At 23.1% G+C, this 20,569-nt stretch overlaps 9 protein-coding genes across 9 annotated transcripts; 5 read left to right on the forward strand and 4 right to left on the reverse strand.

Moving 5' to 3' along the window:
* Positions 1-930: 930 nt before the first annotated feature.
* On the forward strand, positions 931-3,306 carry PVVCY_0904210 (conserved Plasmodium protein, unknown function; the record flags this gene model as incomplete). Its single annotated transcript, XM_008626759.1, has 1 exon — positions 931-3,306. The coding sequence occupies one exon, from the start codon at positions 931-933 to the stop codon at positions 3,304-3,306; it is 2,376 nt and encodes a 791-aa protein (XP_008624981.1).
* A 437-nt stretch (positions 3,307-3,743) lies between these two features.
* Positions 3,744-5,011, reverse strand: PVVCY_0904220 (ATP-dependent (S)-NAD(P)H-hydrate dehydratase, putative; the record flags this gene model as incomplete). The annotated part of the gene is made up of 3 exons (XM_008626760.1): positions 3,744-4,025; positions 4,111-4,856; positions 4,951-5,011. The coding sequence occupies 3 exons, from the start codon at positions 5,009-5,011 to the stop codon at positions 3,744-3,746; spliced, it is 1,089 nt and encodes a 362-aa protein (XP_008624982.1).
* A 1,301-nt stretch (positions 5,012-6,312) lies between these two features.
* PVVCY_0904230 (40S ribosomal protein S21, putative) lies at positions 6,313-6,775 on the forward strand (the record flags this gene model as incomplete). Its single annotated transcript, XM_008626761.1, has 2 exons — positions 6,313-6,426; positions 6,641-6,775. The coding sequence occupies 2 exons, from the start codon at positions 6,313-6,315 to the stop codon at positions 6,773-6,775; spliced, it is 249 nt and encodes an 82-aa protein (XP_008624983.1).
* A 540-nt stretch (positions 6,776-7,315) lies between these two features.
* PVVCY_0904240 (mitochondrial large subunit ribosomal protein, putative) lies at positions 7,316-7,955 on the reverse strand (the record flags this gene model as incomplete). The annotated part of the gene is made up of 3 exons (XM_008626762.1): positions 7,316-7,438; positions 7,562-7,663; positions 7,815-7,955. The coding sequence occupies 3 exons, from the start codon at positions 7,953-7,955 to the stop codon at positions 7,316-7,318; spliced, it is 366 nt and encodes a 121-aa protein (XP_008624984.1).
* Positions 7,956-8,429: 474 nt separating this feature from the next.
* Positions 8,430-9,361, reverse strand: PVVCY_0904250 (conserved Plasmodium protein, unknown function; the record flags this gene model as incomplete). The annotated part of the gene is made up of 2 exons (XM_008626763.1): positions 8,430-8,573; positions 8,663-9,361. 2 exons carry the CDS (start codon positions 9,359-9,361, stop codon positions 8,430-8,432), a joined length of 843 nt encoding a protein of 280 aa, XP_008624985.1.
* A 708-nt stretch (positions 9,362-10,069) lies between these two features.
* Positions 10,070-10,477, reverse strand: PVVCY_0904260 (60S ribosomal protein L41, putative; the record flags this gene model as incomplete). The annotated part of the gene is made up of 2 exons (XM_037634368.1): positions 10,070-10,135; positions 10,424-10,477. 2 exons carry the CDS (start codon positions 10,475-10,477, stop codon positions 10,070-10,072), a joined length of 120 nt encoding a protein of 39 aa, XP_037490470.1.
* Positions 10,478-12,422: 1,945 nt separating this feature from the next.
* Positions 12,423-15,908, forward strand: PVVCY_0904270 (conserved Plasmodium protein, unknown function; the record flags this gene model as incomplete). The annotated part of the gene is made up of 1 exon (XM_008626764.1): positions 12,423-15,908. One exon carries the CDS (start codon positions 12,423-12,425, stop codon positions 15,906-15,908), a length of 3,486 nt encoding a protein of 1,161 aa, XP_008624986.1.
* Positions 15,909-16,961: 1,053 nt separating this feature from the next.
* Positions 16,962-18,041, forward strand: PVVCY_0904280 (SUMO-activating enzyme subunit 1, putative; the record flags this gene model as incomplete). The annotated part of the gene is made up of 1 exon (XM_008626765.1): positions 16,962-18,041. The coding sequence occupies one exon, from the start codon at positions 16,962-16,964 to the stop codon at positions 18,039-18,041; it is 1,080 nt and encodes a 359-aa protein (XP_008624987.1).
* A 1,318-nt stretch (positions 18,042-19,359) lies between these two features.
* On the forward strand, positions 19,360-20,301 carry PVVCY_0904290 (transcription initiation factor IIF subunit beta, putative; the record flags this gene model as incomplete). Its single annotated transcript, XM_008626766.1, has 1 exon — positions 19,360-20,301. One exon carries the CDS (start codon positions 19,360-19,362, stop codon positions 20,299-20,301), a length of 942 nt encoding a protein of 313 aa, XP_008624988.1.
* Positions 20,302-20,569: the final 268 nt, after the last annotated feature.

Below are 20,569 nucleotides of genomic sequence, written 5' to 3' on the forward strand. Positions count from 1 at the left end.
CATTTTTTAAAATTTTTATTTCATTGAATTTACCATACATTTACATTATGGTATTTCTCAATTTTATTCTCCACTTGTTGGTTATATAATATAGTATATTCATGCGAATTGTTGAATTAATACAAATTAATTACAAAACAAAACTGATAAAATAAAAAAATATAATTTAAAAAAAAAAAAAAAGAAATAACCAAAATAAAACAAAAATATAATAACCACTATCAAATGACATATCCCCAAATGTGTATTAACATGCAATATAATGTGCATAAATAAATAGGGACAAAAAATTAAATCGAGAAAATAACCTATACTACAAAATATATAAAAATAAAACATATTTAAATAGTATGGAAATATAATTATAGTATTTCGAAATTTTCTATATAAATATAATTAAAAAAAAAAATGAATATTTAATTTGTGTGTAATCATACACTCTTTCCATTTTTTTGTAATTTGTCCAATAGTTCTTATATTTTATTAAATAATTATTATTTTCATTTTTTATTTTTTTTAAATTATAAAAAAAATCGGAAATGTATTCTATAATATATATAAATGCGATGTATATTTTCGATTATTAATTTTTTATGCTGTAAAAAGAGTGTAAGCATTTATGTGTATATATTTTTTATTATGCTAGTAATCGCATTTTTAAATTAAAAAAAAACGCTTTGAATTTATTTTAAAGAACATGATAACTTTTCAAAATTAAAAACGACAGAACAAGGATATCAGCGAGAAATAAAGCAGCTTGCTGTATTTCTTTAAAACATTTAACACAAAAGTGTATGCACATATGTTTATATGTATGACTTGACAATCATATTGGCTGATTATGCTTTTTTAAAATTGTTTTTATTTTATATGATGGAAAAGTAGACATGCTTCAAAATGAAGAATGAAAAAAATTTTTAAGCATAAAATATGGCTAATCCAAATTTAAATAATCCGAAAATTCAAAAAGATGAAAATAAGAAAAAGAATGAGAAGTCTGATGTTTGTGATTTTCATGATAATGTAGATATATCGTGTAAAGAATGGCTTAAAAATAAAATAGCAGAAAGGAAGAAAATAATTTTCTTCAATTTTAAAAAATGTAATCTTACTAAAAACCAAAAAAGGAGTCTTAATATTATATCCTTTATTACTATTCTTATATTATTAAATATAGTTCGTAACCGCTTTATAGATATTTGGTATAATTGGGATGAAATTGTAGAAACTTTTGCTGAAAGCGAAAAATGGGAAAATCCAAACTATTATAATTTGAATAAATATATAAGACAATGTAGTAATTTTTTTAAATATTTAATTCGTGGCTCAATCGATAATGATATTTATGATGATACTTATGATGACAATTTAGATGATAATTTTATATATATAAAAAATCCCAAAAGTCGAAATACAATATATTTAAAAAGTGTATTAGGAAGTGAAGTTATTGATAATAATTTTATTAGTGTGTATTTAGAAAATATGAAATATTTAAGAAATACAAGTTTAAATTATTCTGTAAATCAGAGATCTTTGTCTACAGAATGGTATGTCTATTTTCGTAGTTTTTTAAAGCAAGCTATAACTCCTCATAGTTTAACAAAAGCCATAAAAATTGATAAAGAATATATATATCCTTGGGATGTAATAACTCAGGATGATGCTGAAAAAATTATTGAAAATGCAAAGTTTTATGGATTTTTATTTACATGGTTTAAAAACCATAGAAAAGCCCAAAAGGTGAATGAAATAATTTTAAAAAAAGATATGCCTGTTTTAACTCCTAAGTTTATAAAATCTGATTTGCCTCAACGTTTGTACAAAAATAATAAAAATAAAGAACCCAATTTTTATGGAATACATTATACATGGTTAGGGCATGCAACAGGTTTAGCTGTTGTTGATGGATTTAAAATATTAGTAGACCCAGTTTTTAAAATTGAATTACTAAGTCTTAAAGGAATTGCAAGATCATTAATAAATTGGGCAAATATAAAAATAATGGGAGGATTAGGAGAAAGAATATCTAAATCGCCATGTAATATTTCTAATCTTCCTGAAGATTTACATGCTGTTTTTATTTCACACAATCATAATGATCATATTATGGAAGAAGATGTAAGAATTTTATGTAAATTAAAAAAATTTAAAGATGTTATGTGGTATGTTCCTGAGGGAACTACTTCATTTTTTATACAAGAAGGTTGTAAGCCTGATAAAATTTTTGAATTATCTTGGGGTGATGAAAGATGGGTATCATGCTGGATAAATAATAATCAATTTACTTGTAAAGATGGATTATGGAAAAGTAAAAAAAATGATAAAGATGTGTATAAATATAAAATTATTTATGCTCCAGCATTACATTGGTCAGGTAGAAAAGGGGATTTAAGTGATATTAATCAAACATTATGGGGTTCATTAATATTGAAGGGCCCAAAATCGAAATTTTATTTTTCTGGTGATACTGCATATTTAAAAGATGATTTTGAAGAGTTTAAGAAAATAGGAAGATTGCATGGACCATTTGATTTTGCTGCTATATCGATTGGAGCATACGAACCAAACAATTCACTAAAATATCATCATATCCATCCATGGGAATCTGTAAAAATTTGGAGGGATATACGAGCTGAAATAGCTATTGGTGTACATTGGGGAACTTTTCGTCTTTCTGCTGAAGAATTTTTACAACCCCGAGATGATTTAGAAGCTGCCTTATTAGGAGTTGGGTTAAATACGTTGAGAAATTCAAACCTCACATTTGAAAAAAAAAAAATGGAAATTTTAAAAAAATATATGATAAAAAATGTAAATTTAGATAATAATGATATTGATGATTTAGAAGATTTAAAGGAATATTTTTATCCTGCGTCTTCAAAAGATTATAATGAATACACAGAAAGTTTTCATTCAATTTTTTCTAATAATTTAAGTTTATTTTATTCAGACATTGATAAAAATTATATAAAACATATGTATCAACAAAAAAAATTATATTTATCTACTTATAATAGATATAAAAGAGCATTAATATTAAAAAATTCTAAAAGGTTACCAAAATCTTGGAAAAAATTATTACTTAATCTTTCAATTCGATTTCAAACAATTCCTATTGGTGGGTCTATAGAAATTAAAACAAATGATGATACAATTTCTATGACTAGATCTACTGAATATAATTCTACTGTTTATGAGCATTACACATTTCCAAAATGGTACAAAAAAAAAGAAGCAGAAGAAACGCTTTATCAATATAATTTGCCTCATGAAGATTTGATGACATTTTCTATAGTTAGCTAATTCATGAAAAAAAAAAAAATTTTTTTTTTTTATTTAAGCGATTATAGCTATTTGGCTAGTCAGTTAGCTAATTAAAACTTTTTTAAAAATAATTTTATGATTTTTTTTTATTTGCATGATGTGTAATTCTTTCCAGCTTTCCGCTATTTTTATGTTTCTCAATTATTATTTGTTTTGTTTAGTAAAACTTTTTCGGAATTATTAAAAATTTTTTCATTAATTTTACTTAAATTAGGTGTCTTTTTCTTTACACATTTTGAGCATTTGTTAATTTGTCATTGATGACATTTTTTTGTGTATATTTTTTAAATCAATATAGTTGGATTTTTTGCATTATAAAGGTCGGTGAGGTTAGTAAGAGGCGTTACAAATCAGCAGTAAAAAGGTGAAAAATATGTGGCATAATTTCGTGCCATTGTACATGATAAATATTAGCATTATTTAGATCCGTCTTTTTTCTTTGTGCCATCACAATAAACTTGTTGGAAATATAATGGAATAGTATTTATGACATCTGTGGCAATAAGACCGATGTGAAATTTTTTGAAAGTTTCTTTGCAAATATATTTGAGTAAATAGGATGCATTGAAAGCAGAAAGGGCATCTAAATATTCGGAATATTCACATAAATTGTTAATTAATAATTTGTCTTTAATTTCAGGGGGAAGTACATCTTTTTTTTTAGATGCCCAGGCAAGGAATACAGCCAAAAGCCCCGTCTAAAGTAATAAGAAGGAAAATAAATGAAATAAAAAAGAAAAGAAGGAATGATAAACGAAGTGAATAGTATGGAGGAAACTATACCAGTATATCGCCTAGGCCTGCTAAACGTTTAAGTGACTGATTTTGAACTGATGAAATAAAAAAGTATTTTTTTGATACGAAAATGTCATGAAAGCCTTTTACTAATATTTTAGGTCCGTTAAATAGTTTGATTATTTGATGAGCATATAATATTATTTGATTTGTATCGAGATGGTTAAATTGTAAATGTTTATTTTCTGTTAAAAAATATATCATTTTTTTAAATTCATTTTTATTTGGAGTAAATATACATTTGTTGTAATTTTTTATAAGATTAAATATATCATCATTAGTAATAATAAACTGAATAATATCAGCATCTAATATTAAAAATATATTAGATTTTATAAATTTATTAATAATAAATTTTAAACAGTTTTCTGTTTCTTTGTCTATTAATCCAAGTCCGGGACCAATAACACAACTATCAATTCTATTTGATATATACTCTATAGATTTTTCTAAATCCTGATATTTATCATTTTCTTTTGGGGATTTATTTGTGTATAAATATGGATAGACAATTAATTCAGGACTATAACTTTTTAAATGTATGCTACATTCTTTTGTAGATAAAACAAAACATAAATCAGCTCCTAATCTTAATGTACTTATAGCTGATAAAAATGGGGCTCCAGAATAAATTTCATTCCCCCCAATTATACATATTTTTCCGAAATAGCCTTTATACCCATTTTCTAAAAGTTCAGGTAAAAGAAACCCCTTTTCTTCATATAATGTCTTATCTTAAAAAAAGGGAAATAATAAATTCATTAATAAATGAACATTTTAAATAATCATAATTTAATATATATAACTATTTTTAATTTTATTTTTTACTTGAAAGAATTTTATTTAAATGGGAAAAATCGAGTGACGAAGGAAATGGAAATTCATCCATTGGTTTTTCAAATATTTGGGGTTTGAGATATTTTAAAAAAAAATGAATATACAAATGTAGAAAAATGATACAATGATATGTGCCAATTCTTATTCTATTTAATAAGAGAAAAGGGGTAAATAAAATTGTGCTTGTATTTTTTATGGGATTTTTTTGTGTGTTAGTAAAAAAAGGTCTTTACAATTGTATAAAACATGTTTTTACTAATTTTTTTTTTTATTTTTAAGTTATTAGCAATATTTGTTGAGGAAAAAAGAAAATATATTAGCACATGTTATATACCTTTTGAAAATTTATTCGAATTTTTGTTTGAATTTTTCATGGAATAGTTAAAACTTCTTAACTTGTTCAGTAATGGTAGTACTTTTTTTTTCATTTATATAAAATTTGGAGATAAGTAGAGAATTATATAGTAAAGAATTTGATATAGTTATATTTTCAAAAAAATAGAATATGTATAATATATGGAATATATTTGTTTTCCTTTTTTTTTTTTCCTTTATTCCCATTTGAACAGGATGAAAGAAAAAAATGTTGCAATTGTGAAGGGGGAAAATATATTTCCCATAATATTTTATTAATTAATATAAAAAATAATTATTTATAAATTTGTAAAATTTAATTATGATAATTTTTAATAAAAGGAAATATAATATTTCTTTAAATTGTATTATATAAAAATTATTTTTTAGTTTATTTTTGTCTGTAAAAAAAGTAGCAAATTATAGTACCCATCGTGCGTTAATAAGGGCATAGGCAATTTTAGGGGAAAGGGGAAAGGGGAATGAAGGGCAAAATATTTTTTCATATTTTTCTACCAGCCTCATTTTAAATTGTACATATATATATGGGAAGTCAAACGGTTTTATATTGCTATGCATATACTTAATTCTCTATATGCTGCATATTCTTATATGTTTCTTAAAATTATCCCAGTTTAGTTTATTGCCAAATTAATATATATTATTTTTTCTATACACAACAGGAATTTTGTATTATTATTGAAAGCTTGCAAGAAGAAAAAATAATAAAAAATGAATATGCGCATATTTTAAAATTATTATGGAATAATAATAAAAAAATATAGAAAATATTTTTTAAATATTAAGTAAAAAAAATAACAATAATTAAAAATTAAAATATTGTATAAAAAGTTTTTTATTTAAAAATACTCTTAAAATTAAAAAGAGAATATTTTTAGCTTTTTTATAAAAAAAGAAACATATTTACAATTTCTTATAATTTTTATTGGAATTATTTTTCCATTTTTCCTTATACAAATATAATAAAACTTTAAAAAAATGTTTAACGATCAAAAAGTATTAGTAGATATTTATATCCCAAGAAAGTGCTCAGCCACTTCTCGATTAATTCCAGCAAAAGAACATGGAGCTGTTCAAATAAATGTTGGCATGGTAAGAAATGCATAAAAATATGTTTGTGAATTTTACAAGCATATAAATGTATGTTAGTTTTTATGTATCACCAGTTGAATGATGTGGAAATATGACATGATAGTTTAGTAGTGTTTCTTTTATAATTTTTGAAAATAGAAATAAATATGTATGTGTATGTATATTTTAAGGAACATATTATATATACATGAATTTATTTGCCTTGCTTGTTCAGGTTGATAAAAATGGAGTATATACTGGTGAAAATGAAACATTTGCAATTTCTGGTTTTGTAAGACAAAGAGGAGAATCTGACGCATGTTTAAACAGATTATTACATGAGAAAAAAATGTTATCTTTTTCAAATTAAATGAAATAAAAAAAGTTAATGAGATAAATACAAAAAGAGGAAAACAAGACATTTTGGAGATTATTGTTTTTACATGTTATGATTTATATATAGAACTATATCATTATTACATATTAATAACATTGTTGTTATTTATACTTTTTTAAATTTATTAATTTTTTTTAACGAACTATTTCACATTTTATTACGTAATGTATTTTCATCGGTAAAACTTGTTCTCCAAACTTTGCGATTAATTTTATTAAAAATTACAAAAATAATAAATTTTCCAAAAATTATGACCAGTCAGGTGATTTTATATTAATAATAAAAAGTGAGAAATTATTAATTTTGCACACTTTCGAATTGGTCATATTTCTTTTTCAAATAAATGGTATTAAAATAAGCTTATTAAATAAGTTTGTATGTAACAAAAAAAAAGTTTATATTTTAAAAAAAAAGTAAAAAATTGTCAAAATATAATATAGAATGTAAAAGGGAAATAAAAGATATATTTTTATCACATATTACCCCATATTACTCCATATTAACATGTTCGTTTCAAAAACCTATATGTTGTAACCACTGTTTTATTTTAATAGTATGTAGCCCCTTAACTTCTATATATCCTATATGTTCTCTGACCGGTGCTTCACATATATTCCTTAAATGCTCTTTGAATACCTTATAATAAATAATATATATGCATGTATATAATATTGTCATACAACAGCTAGCTAATCATGAACATGCTAAGTATATATAATGAAATGTGTGTGCATGATTTATTTAGTATATTTAAGCTACCTTTATATCTCCATAAATATGGCGAACAACTGTCGTTACTATTGTGCCATGTCTCCTTATCTTAGTGTACACTGGCAAGTTTCCAGAGGTAGTTCTACTCACCTAATATAGTATTTTTGGAATTTAAAGAAATATATAGAATGGAAAAAAAAAGTGGTGAAAACTTTTTTTTCTGTACATGCAATATAAAATAGCTAAAAATATAGTATTGTGCCATAAGTGATCTGATTTGTTCATAAATAAAATGATGTACCTTGAATGGGAAATTGTAAGACGTTTCATTTTTTTTTTGAAATTTTGATTGAAGAACACCTCTTTTATTTACGAAAAAAAAGTTTTTAAAGTTTAGGCATTTTAAAATATCAAATTGTTTGTAAAATAGGTTCCCGTTCATTATACTTGTATATGCATGAGTTTGGCAAACAAAAAGGAAGGGAAAATTGAAAAGAAAAAAAAGGAAAAAATAAAAAGGGGAATAATAAACCAAATTAATAAATAGAACACATAGGCAAATATATGTATAAGTAGAAATGTATGGAAGTATATATATTCGTATACTTTTAATTTATATTTAATTTAAAAAAATTTGTAAAGATTTATTTTCAGTGAAAATGTGCTCTTCATATATGATTAATCTAGTATTATTCATTATAATTGAAAGAGATGAAAATGAAAAAATAATAAAAATATAATAATAGTACTAATACAAATTTTTTATAGAAAAAAAATGATGAACATATTAACAATAATTTAAAATAATTATCTAAATTCGGTGTTTATATGTAGGGAAAATAAAAACAGTACATGTCCATTAGTCATGTATAGAGAATCTTAATATGCACATATTATTTTGTTTCCTTTTTTTTGGTTATTTTAAAGATGAAACAGCTTTTTGACTAACACTTATTATGTTCATTATTTTATTAAGATCGCTTTTTATAGTTAAAAATTCGTTTCGAAGATTTATGATTTCTTCTGAATTGGTCATGTGTATTTCATTAATATATTTTATCTAAACAAATAGGGTTATAAAAAATTAGGGAAATTAATTATATATTCATATATAATAACATTATTTATTTTTTTTTTTTGAAAAATTACCAATTTCCCATGCTTCTTAAGGAGGGATAAAGGGGATTCATCACTTTTGTCCGTTGTTGTATCAAAATTTGTTACTTCGGTTGAATTATTTTGAGCATCAATTTGATTTGTGTTATTATTTACTAAATTTTGTTTAGTTTTTAAAAAGTTTTTATGAATTTCATTTTTTTTATTAACAGTTTGATTAGAAATACTTTCATGAACATTTTTGATGTTTGTATTTAACTCATCAAACTGCTTACTTTTTATTAACGCATTTTTTTCTTTTTTTATATCATTCTTTATTTGGCTTCTAACATTTTCATCAGCATTCTTTATATTTTTTTGTTGTATAGATACTAGTTTGGTAAATCCTACACTAGCTTTTTGATTTGGTGATTCTTTTCCATTTTTTTTTATAGAATCATTTTCTAACCCATCATTTGGTATGGTATTTGTTACTACATTATTTTTGGTAGACGATATTTGATCATCCTTATTATTCGGTTGGGCAGGGTTACTTAATGTTGAGTCATTTATTGTTGTTCCTTCTAAATTATTATTTTTATTTTTAATTTTTAATAAACTATTTTTTTTTATTTGAATAGAATTTTTTTTAAAACGAAATCGATTTTTATAAGTTGTATCACTAGATTCATCGGATGAATTTTCTTTTGCTTTTGTTTCATTATCACTATTTTCAAACTCATTGTTTTCCATTTTGGGTTTGAACCAAAGGAGGTACACCCAAAACTTTCTAGACAATCGTTTTAAAAAAAAAAAGAAATAAAAAGAATTAGCAAACTCACGAAATGGTTTGAAGTAAAAGACTGTGAAATGGTTTATATTATGCTCACAAATGTGGGAGTGTTGAAAAATAAAATATACTTATGTGTGCATACTTTTGTTAGCCTATTCAAACAGTTTTCCTATTAAGGAATTTCGACCTACTTAGTATGTTAAATATTTTTTAAAGAATGAAAAGAGAGACACAATGATTGTGTATAAGTTTATGTATTTGTTCCGATTTATTTTTTTTTATTATTAACTAATAAATATAAAAACGTGCATGACGTTTAATATGGTAATTATTTGCGGTATGTCTTTATTTTTTTCCCATTAATACTTATTTATTACTCACTATTTCTTAATGTTTATTTCAAAATGCAAACAAAGATAAGATATAGTAAATATATGCATTATGTATTATATTAGTAATCCATGTGTTAAAAATGTAAAAATATTACACGAGTAATATAAAAAAAAAAACTTATATATAACATTTAGTAAAATATAATGCATTTTTTATCCCATGTATATGTATATACAATATTAAACATGTACATATTTAATGTATGTCAATATGACATTTTCCTTTGAATGTATCAGCTGTGATTATTAGGAGGTAATCCTAATTCCCGATTTAACTTATCTTGATCTTTGTCTCATCTTTCTTCTCTTCTTTTGCAAACGTCGGGTTCTCTTTTTCTTCCACTAAAGAGAGTTAAATAAAATAAATATTATAAATATATATATTCACAAAAAATTAAAAAAAAAATGTGGGAAGCCTTTAGCAGCTGTGTATGCTATAGAAATAGCCAAACTGCTAGGCATACATATTTGATAACAACAAAGAGGTAAATAAAAAGAGTATGAGCATAAAATTAAGGCGTGGAAAATTGAGAAAAAACGTAGCAAAAAAATGGAGTAACAAATATAATAAAGAAATTATGTATCCATAATTTATTAGCAACATAAGTATATAAAAATTTTATTATTTACCTTCCATCGCATTTTAGCCCTAGATTTCTTATACCTGCTTGCGCCATGTGCCATTTTATAAACACTTTTTTTATTTGCTAATTTGTTTAATTATATTTGTTCTTTTAAAATGTATATTATATATATTAAAAACAATGAAAATGAATTCTGTAAATTTTTTTAATTAAAAATTTTTTAATCTTGTGGAATTCATGAAAAAAAATAATATATAATAATTTTTTATTTTTAATTATTTAATATGTATATATTATTATAATTTAAATGTGGTGTATTCATTTTATTTTATTAACATTCCTAAGCATATATTTTACATATATATATTTATACTATATATTTTTAAAGTACCAAAAAAAGCCTAGCTATATATGCAATCCTTAGTTTAAAAAAACTGGTTTACGGTCGGGTATTTTGTATATATTATGTAAAATTATTTTGGTAGTATAATTATGCGTGGAGTGAGGGCTTGAGAAAAAAAAAACAAAAAGGGGTATACCACCAAAAATAACGACATTTTTTATAACACCGCATATAATTATTATATATATGGCATTATATATATATGATTAATATTTGCTCGTCAAATAATTTGAAGTTTGCTTTCTATACTTATTTTATACATATTTATTTGTATGTTATTTTTAACTATAATAAAAGGTAGTAATAGTTACTACATTTTAAGAAAAATAAAAAATATAATAAAAAAAAAGTCGGCATAAATTTTTTAAGTGATTAAGGGGAATTTATAAAAATTGTATATCACAAAAAAGAGTATAACAAAAATATTATTTTTTTATAATTACATTTTTAATATTAAAAATAGTAAATAGTAAAAAAAGAATATTTTTTTAAAAAATATAATTTAAAGAATTTAAAGCATATTTACCAAAATTATAATATTCATAGTTATATATAAATTAACACATTATAGGATTGAACATTCTGTTGTTTTAATTTATTTGATTTATTTTTATAATATAATTTTATTCTATATATATAAAAATTATTTGATTATTTATAAAGCATAAAATACATTTTGAATAATAAAATGTGAAAATAGTATAATAAGTAAATATGGAAATTTATGTGATTATCCATATGTTTGATATAAGAGTGTGCAATTCCAAATTGGAAATAACCATTTGTTGAACTTGAAAAGAAAAGGTTTAAAATTTTTTTAATTCAAATAATAAGGAATACACATGTGTATAGGCAATCGAATTTATATTATACAACTGATTAAGTTCTCTTAAAATTTCTGGTTTTATTATTATGGTCTTATAATGGGATTAAACAACCATTTTTACAAAATTAATTTTTTAATAATATTTATGCTAGCCATTTAATGGCAATATTTTTTATTATGACTCGAAATAATATGAATGGTTAAGGTTAAAACAGGAGCATAAACATTTTTGTCATATCAAATAAGCATATTCATATTAACAGTTCATAATATAATAAATAAAAAATTTATGCGAATTGTGGTATTACATACAAATACAGCTTTGTCTTCTATAAATAAATAATAAGGTTTAGACATTTTTCCCAATTTCTTAAATATTTTCAAATTTTTTATTATAATTATAAAAGATTATATATTTTTTTTGTATTTTTTGTTTTTCGCTATTTCGTTTTTTTTTCTTCGTCTTTTTTTGATTTCCGGGATTTTGCACTAAATACCGTATTATGAGGAGAAAAATAAAAATACCTGCATGGTCATATAAAATATGAACATAAAATAAATATTGTTCAATTTTGAAAAGGTAATTATTTTTGTATAGTAGTGATATAGATCCACAAATTATTTCAAAATTTATTGAGATAGTGTGGTTAACGATTTATAATTACACCTTTTTGTGGATACATATATCCTGTGTTTCGCTGTTTAGACAAAGATTTTTTTAGTATCGGGGTAATATAAATATTGCATTCAGAATAAACAAAAATACATAAATAGGAATTGAAATAAAAATAAATTAATGGGTATAAAATAAAGAACATGAATGAATTGAAAGAAGAAAGAAAAGATGAAAGGGGGGAAATTGAGGAAAACCAAATGAATAAAATAAAAAATCTGCTCATCGATTTAGATGTTTTAATAGACATATCAAAAATAGTTTTATATAAAAATGAAAATTTTGATTTAAATCTTATAAATAATGTAAATGATAAATTTGTTGAAAAAATATGCAATTTGTTAGTGAACCAAAAACGGAATATAATCCCCGAAGATGAATTGATAAATTTTATTTTCTTACTAATAAATGATAGAGATGCTCGAAAAAATGAAAGAAAATATGAAAAAAATATAGAGGGATGGAAAATGTTTAAAAATAGTGATTATGGATGCTCTACAAAAAATGAAGTAAAACACCTTATTAAAAAAATTAATAAATTTTATTTTTATTTTAAAGACTTTATTTTTAAGGATAATTTTTTATATGAAAAATCGAATGGTGAGATAGACACAACTGATAAGGGCAAACAAATTGATAGCAGTTATTTTGATAATGATTTAAGGGGGCTATTATATAATATGGATGGAAATATTGATGATATAAATTTAATGAATGGATCTATAAAAACCGGAAAAGTAAAATATACGAAAAAGATAAAATTTCCAATAAGGAAAATAATTCACAGTAGTACGAGTGAAAACGAAGATAGAGAAAACAAAAATGAGGAATATGGGTTGAAAGGTTTGAAAGAATCAGAAAGATTTACCAACGAGTTGAATGAAAGTAATGATGAATGGGCTTTTTCGAATTTTATCAATAAAAATTATAGAAATCATGTTAAAGACACCTACAATAATTCTAAAAAACATCAAGAAAAAAAAGCATTCAAGAATGATACTATATTAAGTAATGAAAACAAATTTGAAATGAATAGATACATAAACAATTGTAAACAAATCGAGAAAAATGATTTATATAATAATACATATTTAATGACGCCAAATATTTATGAGGAAAATAACAACTACTATTCTACTATAAATCTTGATGATACACTTACTAATGAATATTATAGCGAAGCGGAAAGGGATATTGCAAAAAAAAGCGGCAAAGATAGTGACATTCATAAATTTGCGAAAAAAAATATCGAGCATTACGATAGTGAAATATGTAGTGAAGTAGATAGTGAAAGTGCACATTTTGTGAAAACATATGGTAAAAATATTGAGAATAACAAAAAAGAACAAAATGAACAGATTAATAAGGCAGGAAATGTGAAAGGTCTAAATAATGTAAAACGAAGTATTAGCATGCCAAGTAGACGAATAAAATGTATTAAAAAAAATATAGAGGATAAATATACACAATGCGAAAAATTAAATATGGAAGATTCAGAGAACGAGTTTAATTATTATGATAATACTATGGTTTCATTATCTGATTCTTTTTTTACATTTTCCAAAGGAAAAAAAAATAAAAATATATTAAAAAGACGTTTGAATAATAAAGCGTACACATTAACTTTAAATATACCTTCTACAAGAAATAATTTAAAATTTGTTCATATAAATGCGAAAAGCCAGATAGATGAAGAAAATGAAGGAATGGGAATAAAAGTATCGGCTGGTGTCTTTTTAGAGCATTCAAATGATATTTTTAGTAAACCAGACAACATTTTTGACTTTTATAAAATAAAAAATAAATTTAATCAGGATAATGATTATAAAGAAAATTTTGAGAATAATTATGAAACACAAAATGATATGCCTATGTTGAAAAATAGTGAAAATGAAAACAATAACATTGTTAATTACGAGCAATTTGAAATAAGCAATAATTTTAATAAAGATAGAGAAATTATGAACAAGTCAGGTAATATTGGTCAAAATGAAAAAAAATATTTCAAATTTTCAAATTATAATAGAAATGTGGAGAATGAATTTTTGACAGATCATTCTATAAAACATTACGAAGATGATAATGATGTTTTAGTGGCAATCAAAAATAGTTATAATAAAATTTTCAATGTAAAAAATGTAAGAAAGCAAAAAAAAGAAGAAAGTGAAGATTTTGAAAAAAATGAGAACAAAAATATGACTTGTTCATATGATAAATATACAGAAAATCATTTTTATGAAGATTTTTATGACCATGTTAATAAAAATATGGGATATGAAGAATATGATAATAGTATAAATAAGGAGCTCAAAAGAGAGAGCGAAACATACTATACAACGGACAACGAAATGTTAAATTATTTTGACAATAAAAAGGATGTAAATAGTAGTTGTTTTGATAAAGATTATGAAGATGAAATGAACGATAATAAAGTAGAAAATAAAAATATATACGAATTTGATGATAATATTGATTATTATAAAAATATTGTGAATAAAATGGAGAGTAAAGATAACGATGATATATTTAATAGGAAAGAGGAAACTGGTTTTAATAAAAAGAGTTTTATTTTTTTAAAAAATAAAAAGGAAAAAGATACGAGATTAGAAAAATGGCTAAATAAAATAAATTCACGAGAAAATGAAAGGAAGAAAAGAGTTGAAGAAAAACAAAAACAATCAAACAAAAAAGAGTTAGTAAACTGCACCTTTCATCCAATATTAAACCAAAACTCAATAAAAAAAACAAAAATTAAAAATAAAATTAATATATATGATCCAGGTATTTCGATTATAGGAAAGAAAGACAATATACAAGATTGTAGTAGTGATATAAATAAAATTTCTCGATATTATAAATTAAGACAATTAGGTAGTATAGAGAAAAAGAGAAATATGTCTATAAATACTGATAATATAATTTATGAAGATGAAAAATGTATGAACTTTGTAAATCGTGAGGCAGAACAAAATAGATATAACAGTGATAAATGCGTGGAAGGAAAAAAAAACAAAATAGCTATAAAAAATAATAATAAACCTTCAGGAAATTCTAACAACAAAATAAACAAACATGTGATTAACCGAAATGAATTATTATATTGGAAAGCTATGAAAGGGAAAGAAAAATTAGAAAAAAGAAGAACAAAATTGGAAAAAGAAAAAGAAGAAGAATTTCAAAAAGAACATAATTTTCATCCAATGATAAACGAAAATGTTAAAGTATTTTTGTCTGAACATCCACGAGGATATAATAAAACTGTGGATCGAATAAAAAAAGGAGTTGAAGATCAAAAAAGAGTACATGATTTTTTAAATTATAGGAATCCTTATCATAATTTAATGAAAGAAAATGATGAGAGAAAAACTATAATGGGGAAAAAAACAACTCGTCTTTCACCATTCAGTTTTGATCAAGGATTTTATAAAGTTAAGATAAAACCTATTTATTTTGAAACAAAAATAAAAATTTCTGAACATAAAATTGCATCGTTATCTATCTGTGAAGATGAAGATCCTCTATACATTGTTGACATTTTTTGTAAAGTTCATGCAATAAAAGATGAGGATAAAATAGTATTATATGAGTATATACTTGATGAATTAAGCAAAGCAAAACTTAATGATTAACCTAATTTTGTTTTTTTTTTTCGTTGTTTTTCATTTCAAATTTATCAATTGTAGTGACTCTTGTCTGTCTTAAAAAAAAATGAATAATAATATTAAAAAAATATACTTGGGAGTAGGCATATATATCCATGCTGATTATTCGATTTTCTTTATGTTTATTATATTCATTTTTTGATCCGTTAATTATTACTATTATATGATTTTATTATATATTCTCTCACATTGAAGTGTATTTTTATTAAGTAAAAAATAAAACAATAATTTCTATATATACATAGATATATTATATGTTTTCGAGCTTACACTGTGGTGCTATATTCACCCCCTCATTTTGTTTTAAACACTTATTATGATTTTTGTAAAATAGTATGTACTTAATTTTTAATTTTTTGCTATGCAAAGTGAGACTTATAACATAGTACAATGTTTCATTCAAAAATGGACACAACAAAGGGCCTATATTTTTTATAATTACAAAGGAGTTAGTAATAGTGGTATTATATGGATATAGTTATGTAGAAAGTATATCGAAAAATATTAAATATGTGAAAATGAAACAAAAAAAAATAAATAAATATGAATATATATTTATAAGGATAAATATGAGTACAAAAATAAAAGAAATATATTTATTTCTTTTTGATTGCCTAACATAAGCACAGCTTAAATATGTGTGCAATATTATATGCATACATAATAATATATAATTTTTTATTGCCGTACATATATTATATGATTTAAATGGCTATAATATTATTCGCATGTTAATATAAATTAGTCGATATTTTTTTTTTCAAGCTTGCATTCCTTGTTTATAATATTGTGAATTTTCAGGCCAACTAATTACCCACATTTATATTATAAAATTTAATGGAAAATAATTTGCTTATTTGAATGTATGGATATATAGAGAGCATTATTAAAAGTGTTTACATTGTTGCTTAGCTTTATAATAATTGTCAAATAGCTTTTTGTATATATATACATTAACCTGACTTATACAGGCAATATAAGCATATTTTTCTTAACAAAGTTAGGTAATATAAAAATATAATGGAAAATTCAGTAGAGTATGAAAAGGAAAAGATTTATGATCGACAGTTGAGACTGTGGGGAGTTAAAGCTCAAAATCGAATGCTAAAATCAAATGTTTTGATTGTTGGACTAAGTGGTATAAATATTGAGATATGTAAAAATTTAATTTTAAGTGGAATTAATATAACGATTATTGATGATAATGTTATAAATGATGAAATGATAGAAAGCATTTTTTTTTTGAATGATGAAGATATAAATAAGGATTTATGTTTACCAATTTTTAAAGAACTAAAAAGTATAAACCAGTTAATAAATATTAAAGGATATATTGGGCGTATAGATATTTCAAACAACAGTGTGGTTATTGACAAGGAATTGATATATAAAAAAAATGAAGGGTCAGATGATGAGGTAGTAGCTACTGAAGTAAAGGAAAAAGGTTTTAGTATAGATGAGTACATTTCTAATTATACATGTGTGTGTATTTCATGCGAAGATTATCCATTACATGAATTAATTAATTTAAATGAATTGTGCCATAAAAAGAATATCGGTTTTTTTTCCCCAATGTGCAACGGAAAATTTGCTTTTTTATTTTCCGATTTTGGTAAGCATGTTATTGAAGAATTATATTATAAAAAAAAAGATCAAAATAATAGCGAAAAAAATAACGGACTTAATTTGAAGGATGAGGAAAAAAAGAAGGAAAATGAAAGTATTGAAATAGAATATTGCAAATTATCCCATTTTTTTAATGTACCTTTTGAAAATTTTGATAAAAAAACAAATAAAATAATTTACCATATGTTTGCATTAATACTATTTGAAAAATCCCAAAAACTTGGAAAAAATGATAAAGAAATAAATCATGAAGAATTTCATAATTTTTGTAAAAAATACACATTTCTTAAGAATGATTGGATAACGGAAATTGCAAAAATGTATAAAGTTTCCTTTTCCCCATCCTGTTCAATTATGGGAGGTGTTACATCCCAAGAAATTCGGAAATTTGTTTCAAAACAACATGAGTCCGTACCAAATTTTTGTGTTTTTGACATGAACCAAAATGTAGTATGTGCATCCATGATTTCATGAAATTTCTCTTAATTGAGAATTCTGCACACATTGTAAAATAAAAAAAAAAATCCGACATAAAAAACATGTCCTATTCAGAAAAAAAAAATAGCTAGCTTTCGCTATTACAGCTATATTTTATATAGTATAATTGGGATGTGAAAAAAAAAAGTAGGAATACATAATTAAAATATTATAGCTATTATTTATGAGCATAAGTGTAACATATATAGGACATTATACATATATAATGAGCTTTGAATTAACCCTAATTATATGTCATTTATATAGTTTGATGGGTAATAGCTTAGGATTTTTCTTGTTAATTAGTATAAAATGGGTAATAAGGTTTTGTTATAAATAGCAGATTATTATTGATATATTTATTTCTTTTCCTTTTAAATTAATATTACATAAAAGGCTTTCAATGATGTATATACATATTTATGTGTATTGTTATTTTTATTAATTTTTAATAATTTTTTTTATAATTTATATTTTGGCGTTTTAAATAAACTTATGTAAACCAATGTCATTTTTTTTATGACCATTCATAATTTTTTTTAGTAAATAATTTTTTTTTTAAATTTTAATTGTCTTAATAAATGAAAAAAATATCAGGAGTTAATTTTTTTAAATCATAAAAAAGCACGCATATAATAAAATATATGCATAGGTAATTTCATAATATTGTAAAAATACCCTTTTTTTATTATGATACAATTTTATGTTATATTCGAAATTTTAAAAAAAAATATTTAAAAGAAAAATCCGCTGAAAAATATTATTTATAAAACCTATTGTTATTGTTTTACTGTACCAAACCATTGAACACGTATAGGTTTTTTTTTTTTTTTTTTTTAAATAGAGATATAACATTATGTGGGGTATTTCAATACATATAAAAAGTGATATGTAGCTTATTACTGATATTATGTAAAATATTTTGTCGATTTTGGAATGAAGTATTAAAGTTTTCTTAAGCTTGCATATAAATCATATGACCAAACTTATTATATATAAGGAATTTCAAAATTTTAAGCAAGTATTAAGGAACTTTTCCGTAAAAAGAAAGTGAAACTAATTATATTTCACAAAATGTGATTATAAATGCATAGTATGTATGGATATTTTGGGGGCGTTTCTTTATTTTTTTTTGTATAATAAGCAATGCTTTTCAGCATGTATATATACTTAAGGGAAATCAGATTTATATAAAGCCCTTGTTTTTTCATGAAAACTTTTTAGCAATTTTTTGATTATCTGTTTGTCTATCGATAAAAAAAATAAGGGATTCTTGTTAGTTTGTTTCTTTTTTTTGTTATAAAATTTAATAAAAATGATAAGTGGGAAAAGCAATGATGCGATATCAAAGAGTCCTTTAAAAAGCAACAGTATAAAACTAATAAAAGTTCCGAAATTTGTTGCAAGTCAATGGCTTGAATATAATGATAAAGATATTGTTGGATTACTTGAAGAAAACAATAATGAAATATCAGCTATATATATTCAGAAAGAAAATAGTGAAGAGGTAAAAAAATTACCATGTAATAAAAATAGTACAGTAAGTACATATATACTAAAAGAGGAAAAGGTATCACTAAACATAAACAATAAAAATCCAAACTCTGTAAATAATAATTTGAGTAATAAAACAAATGAGAATATGAATCAAGATAACTTAGAAGCTGATAAAGAAGCAGTAGATTATGTTGTTTGTGCTGATATAATAAATAATTGTAGTTACACATATTCATTTCTACCAACATTAGATAAGGATTATTCTTTAGTATTAAAGGAAAGGCATTATAAAATGAATGTTAAAAAAGATAGATATACAATTATTGAAACAAGAAATGAAGATAATATAGATTCATCTCATACTTTGTTTAAATATTATAACACGGCTGAGGACGGATCAAATAGCAATTTAAATAGTAAAGATCCGAGAGACAATAATATTGATAATAGTAATAAATATGGTAAAAGCAATAAGCGTGGGCTTATGGATAATGATAGTAATATTGGGCCATATTCGGCATCTAAACAAAAAGCAAAACAAGCAAAAAAAATGCATGTTTTTGATTTAGATAAAACTAAAATTAGTATGTTTAAAATATTTGAAAAGGAGGGTAAAAAAGGAGTCCCATTTTCTTTTTTTTCTAAAAGTTTTAGCATACCATCAAATTATATAAAAAATATATTAGATGAAATAGCTGTTAAAAGAAAAAGAGTTTCTGATAAAAAAACTGTTTATTTTTTGAAAGATTACATAAGTTAATAAATTTATTAATGTTAATAATTATTTTATTATGAAAAAATATGAAACGAAACAAAACAAATGAAATAAAAGTGACACGAAAAAATTAATAAAAAAATGGTAAATATTACAAAGATTAAATGTGTATTTATTTTTCCAAAAAATTTTGAGCAGTATCATTGCATAACTGTGTTTTTCGTCATTTTAAAAAAGTAGACAACACTCTGTATATGTAGTACAGAGTTATGTATCCATTTTTTTAATTTTATTTGACTTTTTTTTTTTTGAA

This window comes from Plasmodium vinckei (assembly GCF_900681995.1).
Source record: "Plasmodium vinckei vinckei genome assembly, chromosome: PVVCY_09".
NCBI lineage: Eukaryota > Apicomplexa > Aconoidasida > Haemosporida > Plasmodiidae > Plasmodium > Plasmodium vinckei.